The sequence below is a fragment of the Solanum lycopersicum genome, chromosome 8 (assembly GCF_036512215.1).
Source record: "Solanum lycopersicum chromosome 8, SLM_r2.1".
Lineage (NCBI taxonomy): Eukaryota > Viridiplantae > Streptophyta > Magnoliopsida > Solanales > Solanaceae > Solanum > Solanum lycopersicum.
In genome coordinates, this window is record NC_090807.1 from 66158899 (window position 1) to 66177603 (window position 18705).

Here is an 18705-nt window from a genome sequence, read left to right on the forward strand (position 1 = left end):
TTGAAGTTTACAACTCTATAATCACTAAATTTGGAATAACATCTTACTGATGTGATAGATTACCTAACCATTTCATAATAAATGAATTTTCCAACTTTTGGGATAGTGAATCACTTTCGACCACCGTGTTGTTCAGACCATCTTGTGTGCATCTCGACTATTTTTAGTTAGACTGCTACGTATTACCAGCACAAGTATTAGATAACTTTACTTATGTTAGCTTAGGCAGCATCTAACATTATTGTATCTGCATTATTCTGGTAAAATTATCTCTGTATGACCTATTGGTCGCAGATTCACTCCGTTGAAGCAACTAATAATGTGTGTATTAGGGTAGACTGTCTACGAATTTTCTTTTTTTTTTACATACCAAAGAATGAAAGATTTCTCTCCATGAAATATGAAACTAAAAAAGAAAACAACTCTTGATAAGCAGAAGACATAAGTCTAGGGGTGTACATGAGCGGGTTAGTTTGGGCTTTTTTAAATATCAATTTAAATTATTCGTATAAAAAGTTTAAATTTATATACCAAACCAAACTAATAAAATTCGAATTTTTTTGGGGTTTTCAACCTTGGGTTGGTCGGATTTTTCAAATACTAAACCAAATCATTGTCTCAAATTTTTAAATTTATACATCAATCCAAACTAATAAATTTCGGATTTTTCGGTGAAGTTTGCATACAAACATATAATTAACTTTGCTCCAAATATTTCTTTAGTCCAATCAAAATACAATTATCTAAAGTGTTTTTTAAAAAAACCAACACAAAATATTGGATGAGTATTGATGATACAAAAATATTCAATAAAAAATAATAATGAAATTATCATATAAAATAAATATTGTAAAGTCATAATGAAAATAATCATAATTTAAAAGTACTAAATCATGCTAAAATAAGTTTAATAAGTATAAGTTACATTACTAAGTATTTAAAGAAAAATAAAATTAGATTATGTATATTGTCTAAACCAATGTAAAACTAAAGAACAAATATTCAATACCATTGTCATTCTTAGTGTTGAATTGATTTTTTTTATATTAGTATTAATTTGCTTTTGGTTTAAGTTTTACTATAATTATCAACATTTATGAACTATAATCTTTATTGGACCATTTCGAATTCTAAGTTTAAACTTGAAATAATATATTAAAAGATAAAAACTATGAAATAATATAAGAAACATTTAAAATGATATCAAAGTAAATATTTTTATATATAAAATAAAATTTTAAAAATACATATATAATGTCGGATTAATTTGATCTCGAATTGATTTTTTTAGTTGAAATCAAACCAATCCAAATATAATCAAAAAAATTTTCAATACCACATCATTAGTCAGATTTTATTTTTCAATTTAACTCAATTTATTAATTTAATTTAACTTTTAATTCGATTTTGTACACCCCTAAACATAACCAGTCAAATACTCACACGAACAAGTGAAAATGTTCTTACACAACTTGTAAGTGAAACATATTAACCTGTGAGGTAAACTACTTTACAATCTTTGTATAATATCTAGGGCTAAAGTCAAGCACTATATGCTAGAAACAAAATATTTTCAAAAAATGAGAAAAAAGGGAAACATCCCTCGCCAATATACATTTATTTTTTAAAAAATTTATTTTGTGTTGATACAATTCACATTTAATATTCTGGCAGAAAAAGAACCAGATTTCATTACTCTGTAATTTTTTTGTTTGATACATTTAATATTCACACATACATTCACATGTATACATCTGGAGTGATTTACATGTATCTAAGATATCGGATATATGAAAGAGTGGTGAGCGTGATGGGAAAGAAATAAACGAAATTAACTATATATCCAAGATACATGCGAATTTACTTGGTTACAATGTATCTAAAACAAACTACACCTAAGTTTGATACCATGTATCCCAGATAAACATATACATATATCTTAATGTACTTGGAGGCATCAAAATCTGATAAGATATATAACATTACAAATTAAAGTGTATCGAAATTATTAGCTCCTAAACTGATGAGATTTCCATAAATTTCTCTTAAATTCTATTATAAAGCTATTCTTAATATTACGCGATGTGAATTAACTATAGCCGATTATAACTTAAAAGAAACTGACTTGGTCCATATATCAATTATAACATGAAGTAATTGACTTGGTCCATATATATATATATTCATAGACATCCATATCCAGTATTAATATTCTATAATGTAAAATACTAATACACTATCTTAGGACAAATTAAGTCCTATGAACATGTGTTAATATACTTATTCCTTCTACTTTTAAGCCATGTGGTTCAAATTCTTTTTAAAAATTATTTTAGTGCATTATTTTGTAGGAATAAATATGAACATTGTAAAGTAAAAATATTGGAATATGATTTCATATCTTTTCAGTTATTAGGTGAAGAAATTAGACTTGATTCTCTTCATCAATTTATTCTTTAGACATTCTTACCTTTTCCATTTCCATTTACCTTCCAAAGCGTGAATTACAATAATTTTAAATCTATATCAATTTATGTTATATCGTTTATGTTCCAAGTGAAATATATATCAAAGAAGTGAATTTAGATTTTCAAAATATTAAAAGTGAATTTAAAATAAATAAAATATTATTGAAAATACTAGAAATCAGAACTTTAGAATTCATGCTTTTGAAGATTTCAAGAGATGAGAGCCTTGAAATTGGCACGAATTCGCTCTCTATAAAATAATTTTATCCGCAAATATTTAATGATACTATCAAAAAAAATTATCTAATATTTTTTGTTTGTACAATGATAACATATCTAGCGATTATAAAAGGAATTAGCATCTTTTTAAGTCTTCCATATTATTCAATAATTTGTTTTAAATAAGGATTTTGGCACATTGATTCTACAACTAATAAACTAATCACAAATAATATAGGAGAAGGCTATGGGTGTCAATTAAATCAAATATTCCTATGTACGCAATAGTTAATACTCTTCTATTGACTTTGTCAAAACGTATTTGAAGAAAAAAAAAATTTCTCAACGCATAGAATATATTAGTGGAAAAATTATCTAAATATACAAATTATTTTAACATATTTAAAAAAAAAAATTGTCATTCAAAAAATTCTTACTCACACATTCTCAAATGCATCACTTTACAAGATATATCGGGACATAAATGATGTATCAAGACATTGAGTGATGTATTCGAGATCCAAACGCAATGCATGAATGCTTAGAGATGTCTTGCAAGTTATATCTTGCAAGGCATAACTAATCAGTTCCTAAAAAGTATGTTAATAAAGGCGTAACTTTAATTTCAAAACCGATAAAATTATAAAGCATAACTTATTTTTATATAATTTTATCGAATAATAATATACAACTCATACCACACACAATAAAATTCTCTAAATTTTTACTTCATGAAATTAGGTCATATATATCTAAATATATTCTAACTCTAAATTTTTTTATTAAATAAAAAATAGATAAAAATTAAATATCACCCCGAAAAAGAAACAACAATCCATAAACTTATAGCAATAACACTATTGTATTGAAAGTGTCAACCGTCAAATTTCATTAATATTTTGCTCTTTCGAAAATTGACTTCTGCACATATTATTCCCTTCTTTCATTGTTATTCATTCCTTTGTACTCTTCTTTTTTTAAAAAAAATAAAAATAAAATATATATATATATATATATATATATATATAATAGAGAGAGAGGAAAATTAAAAGGAAAGTCATGTTTTAGTGATCAATTTTTCTCATATATTTTTGTCAGAGCGTCATTATAAATATTTGCTTAATTTTCGACTAATTCCATGAGAAAAAATAGCATATTTTATTGTAGTAAATTTGGAGATCATAAATATTTTTTTGGGGGGGATATATCGACGCAATATAATTGAGGTTTGTATAAAATAACATGTTGACCACAGGGGCGGACCCACATGGGGCTGTTCGGGTGCTCGAGCATCCATTAAGCTCATATCGAATTATGTATATTTATATCAAAATTAAGGTAATATCCTATAAAATAAAAGTCGAGCACCTAATAAATAAATGTATTAGTTGGCATGGTGGTTGGAAGTGGGTTCTCAAGGTTTTATATTGCTAAAAAATGCCCAGATTCAATTCCCTGTAATTACATTCTTTTTATTTTAAAATCAACTCTTTTCTTTTTACCTTTCCTTTTTCCCCCTTTCACAAATTGTCGTATTTCTAATTTTTCTAAAACAAAATTATTTTTTGAAGATTATTTTTCTTTTTGATTTTTTTTTGGCTATTTTATATAAATATAATTATTTTTTCTTTTGACAAGTATTAAATTGATACATTTATATTTATGATAGATAGCCTCAAAAGTAACCTCGATCTTAAAATCTTGAATCGCTTACTTCTCATTTCTATTATGTAACTTAATCTCCAAAAAAATATAAACAATCATGATCTTTCATTACTGTTAACTTTTTCTTCTCATCAATCTAATTAGAAAAAATAAAAGGAAAGGAAAAAAATGTGTTCTAGCGCCTTTATTTCAGTTTTTCAATGTAAAAGCGAAAGAGTCTTCCTTCCGTTGGTTTGTCTTTTTGGTAACTACAATTGTATGTGAAAGTATATTGATTCTCCTCCTTTTTTTTTTGAACCAATTCAAATATTTCGATTGTCTATTGCATTAAAAAAATAACACCTATTTGGACGAATTTTAGCTCGTAGTTACACTCTTTGATTGATATAAATTGAAAATGGTGAACACCCATAGTTAAAAGTTTCTGTATCCGCCACACTGAACCACTATAAAAATAATCTAAAAGGTGTAAGTTAATATATTACACGTTTCAATTGCCATTCTCTAGAAGGAAATAACCAAGAAAGAGGAAAATAGAACATATTATATTATGCATGCATGAGTATATTCCCCTTTTTTTCTTTTCTTTTGTAAGTGTGTATATATACCCCTTCCTATTAAAATCTTCTTCAACACAAAATATTTCCAATTCAAATTTTCTAAATTAAACCTAGCTAATTTCAAATGTGTCTAGAGTTTACTCAAACCTAAGAACAATTAATATTTTTAATTATGTAAGTCCAAGAAGAGAAACATTCACTTTGTGGATGAAATCCCTAGTGTACCATGGAAATGGATGTACTGCTTATAACGCAAATGGACAAATTGTTTATAGAATTGACAATTATAATATTAAACGGAGCAAAGAAGTTCATCTTATGGATCACAATGGCAAAGTTCTTTTCTCGATTCGAAATAGGGTTTGTACTAAGTACCCTTCACTTGTTTATTTACTTAATTATATTTTCAGTGATACTGATGTATTATTATTATTATTTTTCCGCAGAAAGTTCCGGTATTTGGACATTGGGATGGCTATAAATGGAGTTATGATGGAGTTACTAGTAAAGAAATGCCATGGTTTCAAGTGAAGAAAATTCATAATGTTCTTAGAGGAGATAATGTGAATTATTATAATGTTATATTGGGATGTAATTCTGAAGCAAGATGTTATAACATTATTATCCTTACCACAAAATCTATTAAGATTGTGGATCAACATGGTGGACTTGTCGCAGAGGTAATTAATCTGTCAGATCAGCTAAAAGATAACTACATGTAGTTAAATTCATAATTGGATGGATTAGTATCAACTAATATAATCATGTATATTAAGCTAAAAAATGTTCACTGACTTTGTGTTTATTTATAGGTAAAACAAAAACAAGATAGTTCAGGAGTATTATTTGGAGATGATGTGTTGACATTGGTGGTGGAACCTCATGTGGATCAATCATTAGTTATGGCTCTTGTAACTGTTTGTGGTTTAATCCATCATAGAATTTGATAATTAGTGGTATTAATTAATAGTAATTAGTACCTTTTTCTATTTGGAATAAATAATTGTGATCTCTATCTACCCTATGTTCTTGAAAATAGGGAAAATAGAAGTTTATTATGGTTTGTACTACCTTGAGGTTTGAGTACTAATGTGTACAATCTAATAAAATAAATTAATTTGTACGTATTTTGACTATTTCATCAACAAATATTATATAATAGCTCTACTCAAGGAAGCTTAATCGCTACTAGAAAATAAGAAATAGTGATGAAAAAAATATTATAAATGATTAATTATAAAATTCTCATAGTTATATGAATATATCTATTACTTTCAGATCAAATTGGTGTCCTACAAATTAAATATGTAAATTTGTGTGATAACAATAATAATATATTAAATGTAACTTTATAATAAATTTCTATGACAACAATAATAATATATTTAGTGTAACTTCATAAATAAATCTTGGAAAGGGTGATGTGCATGCAGCCTTATTCCTGTCTTATGAAGATAGAGAGACAATTTATGTATGTTAAACTCTCGAATATAATAAAGAAAATATAACTTAAAAAAATAGAGAGAATACCAAGTAACGCCAACATATAATAGATAATCTAAGCAAAGAAAATAACATGTAATAATAAAACATTAAAATGTAGGAGAAAAAAAATACTAGTACCTCTAATAAAGGAAACTAGACACCGCGACTATCTACTAATCTTCTAGTTAATTAATTCCTAACCTCCACATCCTCCAATCTTGAATCGTGCCCTCATCTCCTCGATAAGTTGCAGATATTTAAATCATGTCTAATCACTTTTTTCTAATACTTCTTCGGCCTGTATCTACCTCTTTTCTTAGACCCACCAAAAGCAACCAATCACAACTCCTCACTGGGTCATCTCCTCATCATCACATGTCCGAACCATCTCAATCTCGTTTCACTTATCTTATTCATCACTGAGGCCATATACATCTTGTCTCAAATATCTTTATTCCTAATCTTATCTGCTCTAGTATATCTAGATATTTTTCTGAAAATTTCAATTTTCGATACTTTTATTTTATGAACATGCACGCAAATTCTACATCGTAAACAATAACATTAATTTTCACGTTATGTAATCATTTATATCATATTCTAAACCCTTGATGTGATATTTTTTCAATAACATAAAGTAGTTGACTAGTTGTCAAAATATCTATTCATAGATATCTATGATTAGTATATATTAATTCTCTTCGATTTCATGTGTACCTATCAATGTAAAAAAGCAATAGTATGTACACTTTTTTGGAACAAATTGATTAAGTCAAATAAACTGTATTAATAATTTAATATACTTATTCCTTTTATTTATCCAAGTATTTCGAATTTATCTTTTATGAATTAATATTTAAATGCTTAAAAGATAAAAGAAAACACAAAAAAGTAAAGATAATGGAATAATTATTCATATCCCACCAGTTTATAAGATGGAATTAGACTTGATGCTCTTCATCGGTATGTGAATTGCACTAATTTTACTTTTTCTTTTACATGGTATCGTTTAATTTTTTTTACTTTACCATTAATTCAAACATAGAATTTTAAGTTCGTTAAAATAAAATGTATGTATTTAATATTATATAAAAAAATATTATAAATGATTATATTAGTTATTTAAAATATTAAAAAACATTAAATAAATAGTAGTAAATTCTAACTCGTTTAAATCTCAAAAATTGAATGATACAATATAAATTAGAACAGTGAAGCAGTTTTTTTTTTGAACTTACGACAATATTTTGATCGATTTTTAGGTATCTCAAACTATTTCTGCTAGCTTCATTAAGCATAAGTTTTGAGACTACTTTGACGTGCAGCTAATTAACATAATCACTACAAAAAAAATTAGTGGCAATAATAGATCACATTTGTAAAGCATACTAACGTTTTTATCATAGTTATCTATACAAAGAGTGTTAACTGTCGCTTAAAATATATATTTAATAACAATATTTAAATATTACCACTAAAAATTATTATTGATATAGTGAATGTCAAATTAAAGACGTAGTTGTAATTCTCCGTAAAATCACCATTTTATAAAATAATGGGTCTTGATTTTAAATATATATCAGAAAATGTGAGTTTCGAGTGTTATTAAAAACATTAGGAAAAATTGAAAATTATTCAAAATTAAGTTATATATGATCTAAACTTCACGTAAAAAGAAATGTTCGAAATTACTTGGCATCGAATAATTCTATTAACAAAAAACTATACTAATAAAAAAAATGATTTGTTTGGTACAATAATAACATATCTAGCAATTATAAATGTATTAGAATATTTTGACTTCTTTTAAGTCTTCCATATATTTCCTTTAATTTTTTTAAATTGTGATTTTGGCACATTGATTCTACTACTAAACTAAACAAATAATTAAGGAGAAAGGGTCAATTAAATCAAATATTCCCAATATTTATACACCTTCCACACTTTTATCAATTTAATTTTTTTTAATTAATATATATCAATTTGGACTACTTGTCAGCCTAATATTTCTCAATCCTTTAAAAATTAGGAAACCCTCTTCCCTCTTTTTATTTATAAAAAAAATTGGAGTACTTGATTAAATAGTATATAATATTTAATATTATGTTATAAATATTTATGTTCAGATTAAAAAATTAAAATGATGGGCCGATCCACCAAAGCCCACATGGTTAACCATTTTAAAACCCGTCAAAATGCTAGATCGATCCAGCCTAACCTATCAAAATATCTAAGAAAGGTGCGAAAATAATGTACTAAAGCCGATTCATATTAAGAATTCTACGTAGTTCTTTTCTTTGATATGTCCTTATCGACTTACCCTCACAATCTACAGCTAGAAGATGCTAAGAATTTTTAACACTTCGAAAAAAGTATAAGTATCTAAAATAAATAATTTTAATTTTTTAGCGGTTAGTAATTTAAGTTAGTTAGCAAAAAAAGAAAACTGCCACAGAAAATTAAGTGCAACACAACAAACAGCACCAACACAAATGTATTACTATATGCTATTATAAATGTCAATCGTCAATTCTCATAAATAAATAATAATATATACCTAGCTGTTTCACAAATTGACTTTTGCATATATTCCCTTCTTTCTATTCTTTTCTAATAAGGAATCTAAAAATTGGGATGACATGATCAACATTCGCAAACATGTGATTTAGCGGTTAATTATCAATATATGTTAATTTTAAAATACCATTCAAAATACAATATTTTGTCAAAAAATTATATATATCCAAAATGTTCTTAATACACAATTTTCCAACTAAAAACGAAAGTTCTTATCATTCGAGCAACCCCTCTGATAGTAAACACTAGCCAGAAGGAAGTAACTAAGAAAGTGGAGAACTTTAGTAGTACATATTCCCTTTGTTGATTCCTTTATTTCTTTGTCGGTCCACTAACGCCTTTTATCTTTGCCACAACCTACCTCCACAAGTGTGTGTATATATATATATTGTGCTCTTTCATCTCAAAATATTTCCAACTCCTCGAAATTAAGCATATTAATATTTCAATGGCTAAAGTTCACCCAAACAAGTCAAATTATCTAAGTACAACTTCTTCATCATCTTTTTCTTCTATTATTCCATCTAACTTTTATGTGAGTCCAAGAAGAGAAACATTCACTTTGTGGATGAAATCTCTAGTCTACCATGGAAATGGATGTACTGTTTATGACTCAAATGGAAATATTGTTTATAGAATTGACAATTACAATAGTAAACGTAGCAAAGAAGTTCATCTTATGGATCGCAATGGCAAAGTTCTCTTCTCGATTCGAAATAGGGTAAGTTCTAAGTACCCTTCACCTGTTTATTTACTTAATTATATTTTCAACGATACTGATGTATTATTATTATCATTATTTTTCCGCAGAAAGTTCCGGTATTTGGACATTGGGATGGCTATAAATGGAGTTATGATGGAATTACTAGTAAAGAAATGCCATGGTTTCAAGTGAAGAAAATCCATAATGTTCTTAGAGGAGAAAATGTGAACTGTTATAGTGTTATATTGGGATGTAATTCTGAAGCAACTTGTTATAACATTATTCTTGCCGCAAAATCTATCAAGATTGTGAACCAACATGGCCGACTTGTCGCAGAGGTAAATAATCTGTCAGATCACCTAAAAGATAACTATATATGTAATTGTTCGTAATCTCGAAACAAGACATATAACATGTGTATATGAGTACTAATAGTGTTAGTGAATTTTATGTTTATTTTCAGGTAAAACAAAAACAAGCAAATTCAGGAGTATTATTGGGAGATGATGTATTGACATTGATGGTGGAACCTCATGTGGATCAATCATTAATTATGGCTCTTGTCACTGTTTGTGGTCTAATCCATCACAAAATTTGATTAGTACTTGTTAATTAGTAGTACTAATATAAGTTTCTTCCTAGTTACCTTTTTCTAATGGAAGAATAATAATTGTAATCACTATCTTCCCTTAGTTCTTGGAAACAGGGAAAAGAGAAGTTATTATAATTTGTACCTTGAGGAATGAGTTGTTTAGATGTAAATCTTGTGATTAAAGTTGAAGTGTACAACTCTGATGTGATAGACTACCTAACCATTTCATAATTAATGAAGTTAATTATAGTTTGTGCCTTGAAGAATGAGTTGTTTATATCACTTTTAATTGTTTATATCACTTTTAATGAAAGACCAATTTATGTGCACCTCGACAATTTCATCAAATACTTGCTAGACTGCTACCTACTACCAGTACACATCAGATACCTCTACTTATGTAAGCTTAAGCAGCATCTAACATTATTTTATTTGCATTATTCTGGTAAGTCAAGTTGTCTCTGTGTGACTATAGGTCACAGATTCACTCCGTTGAAGAAGCCACTAATTTTCGTATTAGGGTAGACTGTCTACGCAATAAACTTCTTAATGATCAAATAGCTAGTACAAATTTTCTTCTAAACTTACCAAATAATGAAAGATTTCTGTGCATGAAATATGAAACTGAAAAAAGAAAAGAACTCTTGATAAACAGAAGACATTAACAAGTGAAAATACTCTTACACAACTTGTAAGTGAGACATATTAACCTATATGTTGTAAACTAATTTACATTCTTGTATAATATCTAGGGCTAAAGTCAAGCACTATATGCTAGAAACAAAATATCTTTAGGAAAATGAGAAAAAAGGAAAAAATCCCTCACCAATATACATTTTTTTTTATTTTATTTTTTGGTTGATACAATTCACATTTAATATTCTGGCAGAAAAAGAACCTGATTTCATTACCTCCCTGGAGGCTGGAAATGTCTTATGGATTCTTTTTCGCGTTACGCAATTTCATTACTAGCTGCTGTCTTTCTCCTTCTACCTCGGCAAACTTGAGGCTTAATTCTGAATATCTCTCTTGCATTTCCATCAGTTCATCTTCCATTACATTGTTCTTTTCCTTCAATAGTTCAACTTCGCTGGACAATTCCTCGAGATGTCTTGTATTAGATGCTGAGGCTTCCATGCTGCAAGTACAAATGTAATTCCAATAAGAAAAACGATAAAGATAGGACATATTCATTTTTCTGGTAAGTAAGCAGGATTTGAAAGAAAACGGTAGGAAGATCAGGCATAATACATAAATATACACTCAAACTTGACCTTCGCTGATAAGTAAGCACTCCAACTTTGAGTATGCAAATCTAGACATATTACTCATCTCCACAGTGTCAGTTGGAATATTCCAACTTACAAAATGATCATCTAGACACCTCCAATATTTATGTACCACGTCAGCGTAGGATGTCCACGAGACACAGTAGGGACGAGTTGAGGTATTTACTTGAGTTGTCTAGATGTGAACTCTCCAAGTTGAAGTGTTTACCTGCTAGCTGAGGTGAAGTTTGACTGTGTGTTTTATGCATTATGCCAAAAGATCAATTAAGATTATCAGAACTTGTACCTCTTCCTTGTCAACATTTGATTGGGACTTTCATCTTCTTCTGGACTAAGAGCTTCTGCAACTACCTGTATCATATATAAACCAAAAACTTTCAATGCTATTTCATAAAGTTCAATATGTGCTAAAAAATTTTGATTGTCCATTCAAACTTGAATGAGTTAATTTTGCTCTGTACTTGAGCTATAACCATACAAAAATACTTGTGTGCTCAATGTATTTTCCTTGTGCACCAATATATAAGTTCTCAAGAGAAGAATAAACTCTCTTGCTGCTGACATTTACTAAAGTAACTTAAGTAACGAGTTAGATAGCGTGAAGCTGACCTTTCGGGAATCTTGTTCAGAGATCCTTTCAGCATTCTGACTGAGTTCTTCTAATCTTTGATCTAACTCCTCTATTCTGTCTTGAAGATCTCTCTCCTTCTCCAAAAATGAATTAGTTGAGCTCTCCAGTGCATTTTCCTTCCGCTTGATTTGACCCTGTTGATCATTAAAAATTTATACAAAATTAACTATTACTATTTCAAAAAATAATTCATGCAAGGTTTCGAGCGTGAAGGAACACAATAAGTTTGTTAACAATACACGGTTTATTTCCCAGTGATATCATAAAGACAATCTTTGTATATAATAAAAAGAACAAAATATGTAATAGAAGATGAAGATAGCAACCCCTACTGAAGTTAGAGATACATTCTGCTAGAGTAAATGCTAGTAAATGTGTACCTCAAGCAACTTTATCTTCTCTTTAAGACTTGCAACTTCTCTTGAGCCTGCGGATGCGGGCATGGCTTTGTTGTTCTTTGATATTGTTTTCATTCCATTAGTAGCTATTACTCGACTATTTGCATCCTTGAGCTTTTTATCTAAACCATTCAATGCATCCTCTTTCTTCTTTAGATCACCTTTCAATTGAGATACCTGCTTTTTTAATTTTTCTTTCTCCACCTCGTCCTCAAACAACATCCTTTTCATTTCATTGCACCTAGTTTTAAGGTTATCTACTTCAGATTGCAGTTTCCGAGCTAATGCCTCCTTCTCATCCTTAAGAGACTTCATCTTGTTTAATTCCTTAAGAGACTCATCGGCATCTTTTCTCACTGATGCAAGCTTAGTCTCCAGTTCACTTCTTTCATTGTGGCCTTGTTCTACAAGCAATTCCATGTCTTTAATTGATGTCCTCATTTTATCTAACTCAGCCATCAGGCTGTTCTTCTGTTCTTCATGATCAGAAGATATTTTCTTGTCTGTTAGAAGATTTTCAATCTCGGCTTCGAGGATTATAATTTTCTGCGACAAGTACAGGTGATTTTCTTTGGCAAGCTCTTCTTGTCTCTGTATTTGCATAGATTTTTCTTCAACTTCTGTCTGCAACTTTTCTATTTGAGCTGACATTTTACTCACCTGACTGGAAAGCTCAAAAATCCTTGCTTCATGATGGTCTTTGGTTGACTGAAGCTCCTCAGATGATTTCCGGAGCATATTTTCAAGATGCATTTTCTTTAAGCGGAATTCGTTAGCTTCATTCATTGCTTTGCTAGCCAATTTTTCATTAGCCTCAAAAGTTGATGCCATTTGGACAGTGAGCCGTTTAAATTCCTCCTGGAGCCGCTCTGCTGTGCTAGCATTTTGCCATCTTGTCTTCCTCAGGGCTTCTTCAGCTCGTATCGCTCTCTGCTCCTGTTCAACTTTATCACGAGTCAGCAGACTTAGATCAGCTTCAAATTCTTGGGCTTGCTTTTCCAGTTCCTCCTCCAAGTTTCTCACTTGAACTTCAAGTTCACTAATGGTGACTAAAGAGTCGGAGAGTTCTTCAGATTGCTTCTTCAGCTCATTCTCCAAGCTGTCAATCTGGGCTTCCAGTTGACCTACAGTGGCATATGAAGAAGAACATTCATACTGCATCTTCAGTTGTTCCTGTAGCTCACTTTGCTCCAGTTTGTACGACATGTCATGGTTTTCTTGCTTCAGTATCTCGTAGTCAAGCGCAAGTTGCTCCATCTGCATCTCTAACTCATCTCGATCTCTTCTGCAGATCTCAATTTCTCCATGTAGATCCATGATTTTTTGTTCTAGCACATGTGTGTCCTTGGCATCAGTATGCTCTCTCACAAGCAGCTCAAGTGCTTTTTGCTCTTCGTCATCTTCATCGGACATTTCATTTTTGGAGTTGGAGATAACATCTGGAAACTTTTCTGCATCATCAGAGGTCGTTGATTTGTTCGGCAGGCTAGTAATTTCTTTGTTTTTCTGTTCCAACATCTCATCTAGATCACGGACAGCAAGAATTAGTTCAGAATTTGATTCTTGTGTCTTCTGAAGTTGTATCTGAAGATTGGCATTAAGGTCCTTCTGATAATTCAACTCTTGCCTAAGCTCATCTACAAGAGCTTGAATATCTCCATTGTCGTAAATCAACTTGTCTTTGGACCTTGTATCATCCATCCGTCTCTGCGAGGCTTTATATTTATCGCATTCTTCCTTGAGAGCATCTCGTTCCTCTTTCAAGCTAGTTACCTCTTTTGATAGGTCCATTCCCCTTTTGCTCTCCCTGACTATCTGTTTCCGAAGAGTCTGTAGTTCCAAATCTGTCATGTCTGCCTGCCTAGCCATAGCGATGAGATCTGTTTTGAGCTTTTCAACAACATCTGAGTCCTCTTGTGATGTTAATGTTAGAAGAAGGGCTTCTTTCGGAGTGCCTGCAGAAGCATCTGTACTTGCTTCAAAAGCAGAACCTCCCATCCACTCCCATTGTACATCCGGACTTTCTTCATGAACTGTTGTTGAGACATTGCTATTTTGCTTGAAGGGAACCAATGCATGATTCAGAGAGGACGGGAAGTTTATCTGCTCGTGATGGCCCCTGTTGTTCTTCAATGAAACTTCACAAGGTATATCAAGCCCTGAGCTGCTCCCGGAGCTGGACAGGGTAATATCAGATTCGCTTGATGTCCGGCAGTTATCTTTCTTTCCAGCATTTTGAGATGCAGGTTTCTGTCATACAAAGGATCAAGTAATGACATAATCTTATCAGTGAAGAATCGGAAAACCAAGAACAAGCACAGTTGATTGAATGATTGAATATGCAGCATATACACGATTTCTTTTGTGTGTGTGTGTGTGTCTGTTCGTGTGTGCGTGCACGCACACACACGAGAACCAAGTGCAATAGCAATCTTTGAGAAGCTGATCCCAAAATTTATCGGTCAAGGACAGAGTCAAAATGCTTCCAAAATATGACCAAATCAGAGACTGATCTTTAAGGTCTTTATGTATTTACCTCGATAGAATTGTCTTCAACTATTGCTTCAAAATCACTATTGCTTAATTGTGACCTCAAGCTTCTATCCAGAGAATTAACTTTTGCATTTTCGGTTTCTTCAACAACACTGTAAAAACACCACAAAAATGGAAACTTTTGTTTAGTCATTAGATTCAACTTGCAATCAAGAACTAAACACACACACACGAAAATCATGAAACTCTTATGGAAATCGGATAGCACCTTTGATCAGCAGAATCTTGAATCCTTTGTATTGAAACCTATAATTTAAGAATAGCAGTCGGAAACCAGTTTTACCATCGAAAAGAATTTACAGAATACCAATCCTAAAACATTCTCTAAAAGAGGGTTAAAAGACTTACATGCAAAACAGCTTCAGATTTTGAATTTTTGAGAGGAAGAGACACTAAGGACACCTTAGTTGCATCTGCATAACTCGAAAAATCAATCGAAGCTTCACCAACTAATCCAGTTTTTGAAGAACCCTACAGAATATACATCCAAAGAACTCATATAACTCGCTTAATTATCACACAGCGTAGCTCACATAACAAAACCATAAACTAGAAATGTTGCTTACAGTTCCCACAACAAAGTTATAGATCCTCTCATGAATCTTCCCTGTCTTTGGCTCTCGAACAAATTTCACAGTTTCGAGAACTCCATTTTCCCAATAGCAGCTCCCGTCACGAACCGTGGCCTTCTCTGATCTTACCGTTGGCTTTCCAACATCGGCAGGGACCACAGATACCATTAATGCATCTCCTTTTACCTGTGACACCTAACAAACATCCCCCATTACACTTCAATGCCTAACAGTCAATCCTTCAACCACCCAATTTACACCCCCACCCCACCCCAAAACCCCCCAAACCTCAACATTCAAATCCATTGAAAAAACAACTTAGAATAGGAAAATGGAAGCAGAAAACAGCTCCATTGACAAGAAAATGCAAAATTATATGATGTCTAAATCAAAGATCTTCACAATGTAAGTACTAAAACTTCATTTTAACAAAATCAACCATACAGAAACAAATAAGATTGTATCATTCATGAATCAAGAAAAAAGGTGCAACTAACACTAAATTTCACATTGTCATTTCCAATGCATTCAACACTAATTTTCAAGAAAAGGGAGTAAATAAAAATCGAATCTTTAACTAAATTTAGCTCCCAAAAACATAACAATACCTGAGTTGCATGAAATTGCAACTTGAATACAGCTTTGATCTTGTTCTTCTCGCTCCTCCATCTCGAAGACTTGAACATTTTTTTCCACTTTTAACCCTCAATTAACACATTTTCCCAAAAAACCCACCTCAAATTCTCGCCGGAGCTCCGGCGAACACTGCCGGAAAATGACCATACAGCTGAAAAACCAATCAAACTCCCAAATTTAAAAACACCCAGATTGAGTTTTGCAGTGTAGAGCTGAAAAAAGTATTCTAGAGGAAGAAAACAGAGAAGGAGACGCGTGGCACTGAGTTAACACTGTGAATGAAAATGTGAGCTGAAACAGAGTTATAATGGAGCCATTGTTGAAATTTTCAGAGGTTTTTACATGAAATGCTTGTGAAAATCATCAAGAATGTGCTAAGATGACAGAGATCAGTAGATCTGAAGTGGGTTTTCTTCCAATTTTTCACACACATACAGTGGCTCTTTCTCTCACTCTTCCTCTTTTTCTTTCTCTCTCTGTATCTTGTGTATATACATATATAACAGTTCCCTTTGAAAAAGATAACAAATAGTGACAATTTATATATATTATTATATATTATATTTCTATTATTATTATTATTATTATTATTATTATACTTTGGCTAAATATTTGGCTTTATTGTTTTCATTTTGTTTTCAACAATTGGGGAAAGAGAAAGAAAAAAAAATTATTATTGGAAAGGGAAGCTTCTTTGTCTTGTTTCAAGAATCTGACTGATCAGATATTAGGTGAAATCTTCTAGGAAAATTATTAAATTAATTTTGTGATATATAAATTAATTGTAAAATTATTATCCCTCCTTTTTAATTTATTTACTTTTTAATCAGTTTTTTAAAAAATTCTCATATAATTTTTCAAATAACATATAAAAAATCATAAATTAAAGGACTTTTTAATAGACTGAACATGAGCATTTAAGACTATATGAATAAGTTTATTTTTATTTCTTAAATTTTTATCAAAATAAAAATTAAACAAATTGAGATGAATGAAATCACTCTTATATTAATTATATAAAAAAAATCTCTTATATTAATTTTGTCTTTAGGTTAATAAAACATTCTCCCTTTTCCATAAAAGTAATTATTAGATGTGTTATTATTATCATCATCATATTAAATCTTGAATGGTATTTAATGACCTTCAAATTATTTATAGGAATAGTCTTGCTTAATGGTTAATTGAATATGTCAATCAAAAAGAAAAATGCTTTTATCACTTTCTGCTTTTGGGTAAAAACCATAATTCTAATAAAAAATTTCATCAAAATCAATTTGTGTTATTTTTCTTATTCAAATACTTCCACTAATCATCTTACTTTAATCATGTTTAAATCGAAATTAAGAAAAATAAAATTTTAAATATCAATCAAACTAGGCAAAAACGAGACTAAAAATCGTGTTTTGATGTTTCGTTTTACAAAGGTAAATTGTTCCTAGGCATAGGATTCTAATGCAAAAATATTTTTTAAGAAAAATCTATATTTGGATCTTTAAAAAAGTACATTTATTGTTACATCATCAATCTATTCAACAATTCTTTCTTTTGGCAATATTCAATTTTCATTAAATCACAATTATCGTCTAATATATAGATCATAGTTACTATTTCAAGAAAAATAAAAAATCACTTGTATATATGTGAACTTTCTTAATTCTCTATTCCTTGAAATTTTCCTTTTGGTACAAATCAAAAATTATTTTGACAAAGAACAAGCACACCAATAGTTCAAAAATATTAGATTCACTACGACAAAAATAACTTTTAATAATAATAAATATTAGTATTAGCAAAGAATGCGAAAGTCTTTATCGGCATTAGTTAAGTGTCACTAGAATCAGTATCGCTAAAATTTTTAGAGTTGTCACTAGAATCAGTATCGCTAAAAATACATATTTAGCGGCAATTAAGATTTAAATGTGTAGTGATTTGAGATAATAAGTTATGTTGTATAATCAAAGCATAAACTTTGTGGTTTGAATTATAATTTATTTGAGATATGTAAAATAATAATTATAATATTATACATAAAGTCTGAAAAGATGATTTATACTTTTGTGTATTTTTATTATTTTTTTTAAGATAGAAATATCATTGTTAATAAATTCTCTGCTCAAAGCAAAGTACATTAAAATCACCAAAATAAAAGATACAATTATGAAGAAGTCATATAACAAAATAAATGAACTATATCAATAATAATAGTATAATAATCAAAATAAATTTAAGATAAGATTAAAAATAAAAAGAGATAACATTACCTACATATATTCAAAAAAAAATTCCCTTTTCAATTTTTTAAGGAAAATGCAAAATCATTGTCGAAGTAAATGAAAAATTAGGTGGCCCTTACT

General features: G+C 29.9%; 3 protein-coding genes across 4 annotated transcripts; 2 read left to right on the plus strand and 1 right to left on the minus strand.

Annotated features, from left to right (window-relative positions):
- Positions 1 to 4080: 4080 nt before the first annotated feature.
- Positions 4081 to 5859, plus strand: LOC138338074 (protein LURP-one-related 11-like). The gene is made up of 4 exons (XM_069288549.1): positions 4081 to 4106; positions 5047 to 5272; positions 5359 to 5592; positions 5725 to 5859. The coding sequence occupies exons 1-4, from the start codon at positions 4081 to 4083 to the stop codon at positions 5857 to 5859; spliced, it is 621 nt and encodes a 206-aa protein (XP_069144650.1).
- A 3480-nt stretch (positions 5860 to 9339) lies between these two features.
- Positions 9340 to 10535, plus strand: LOC101262643 (protein LURP-one-related 11-like). The gene is made up of 3 exons (XM_004245572.5): positions 9340 to 9695; positions 9785 to 10015; positions 10141 to 10535. Exons 1-3 carry the CDS (start codon positions 9423 to 9425, stop codon positions 10273 to 10275), a joined length of 639 nt encoding a protein of 212 aa, XP_004245620.3. The 5' UTR covers positions 9340 to 9422; the 3' UTR covers positions 10276 to 10535.
- Positions 10536 to 10913: 378 nt separating this feature from the next.
- Positions 10914 to 16878, minus strand: LOC101262335 (uncharacterized). Of its 2 annotated transcripts, none has more exons than XM_004245571.5 (9): positions 16321 to 16878; positions 15707 to 15907; positions 15489 to 15611; positions 15349 to 15386; positions 15124 to 15232; positions 12570 to 14837; positions 12168 to 12323; positions 11845 to 11909; positions 10914 to 11407 (listed from the first exon to the last, which is right to left on the minus strand). In XM_004245571.5, exons 1-9 carry the CDS (start codon positions 16396 to 16398, stop codon positions 11203 to 11205), a joined length of 3243 nt encoding a protein of 1080 aa, XP_004245619.1. In that variant the 5' UTR covers positions 16399 to 16878; the 3' UTR covers positions 10914 to 11202. The 2 variants fall into 2 exon arrangements, with proteins under 2 accessions (XP_004245619.1, XP_010325416.1); XM_010327114.4 differs by having other exon boundaries at positions 15707 to 15898; positions 16321 to 16862.
- Positions 16879 to 18705: the final 1827 nt, after the last annotated feature.

Coding starts and splice junctions, on each gene's coding strand:
- LOC138338074 (XM_069288549.1), top strand. CDS start 4,081: ATGGTGGTTGGAAGTGGGTTCTCAAG. Junction 4,107..5,046: donor GTTGGAAGTGGGTTCTCAAG/GTTTTATATTGC, acceptor AAATGTGTCTAG/AGTTTACTCAAACCTAAGAA. Junction 5,593..5,724: donor ATGGTGGACTTGTCGCAGAG/GTAATTAATCTG, acceptor GTTTATTTATAG/GTAAAACAAAAACAAGATAG.
- LOC101262643 (XM_004245572.5), top strand. CDS start 9,423: ATGGCTAAAGTTCACCCAAACAAGTCAAATTATCTAAGTACAACTTCT. Junction 9,696..9,784: donor TCTTCTCGATTCGAAATAGG/GTAAGTTCTAAG, acceptor ATTTTTCCGCAG/AAAGTTCCGGTATTTGGACA. Junction 10,016..10,140: donor ATGGCCGACTTGTCGCAGAG/GTAAATAATCTG, acceptor GTTTATTTTCAG/GTAAAACAAAAACAAGCAAA.
- LOC101262335 (XM_004245571.5), bottom strand. CDS start 16,398: ATGTTCAAGTCTTCGAGATGGAGGAGCGAGAAGAACAAGATCAAAGCT. Junction 15,612..15,706: donor ATAACTTTGTTGTGGGAACT/GTAAGCAACATT, acceptor TATATTCTGTAG/GGTTCTTCAAAAACTGGATT. Junction 15,387..15,488: donor AATCTGAAGCTGTTTTGCAT/GTAAGTCTTTTA, acceptor CTTAAATTATAG/GTTTCAATACAAAGGATTCA.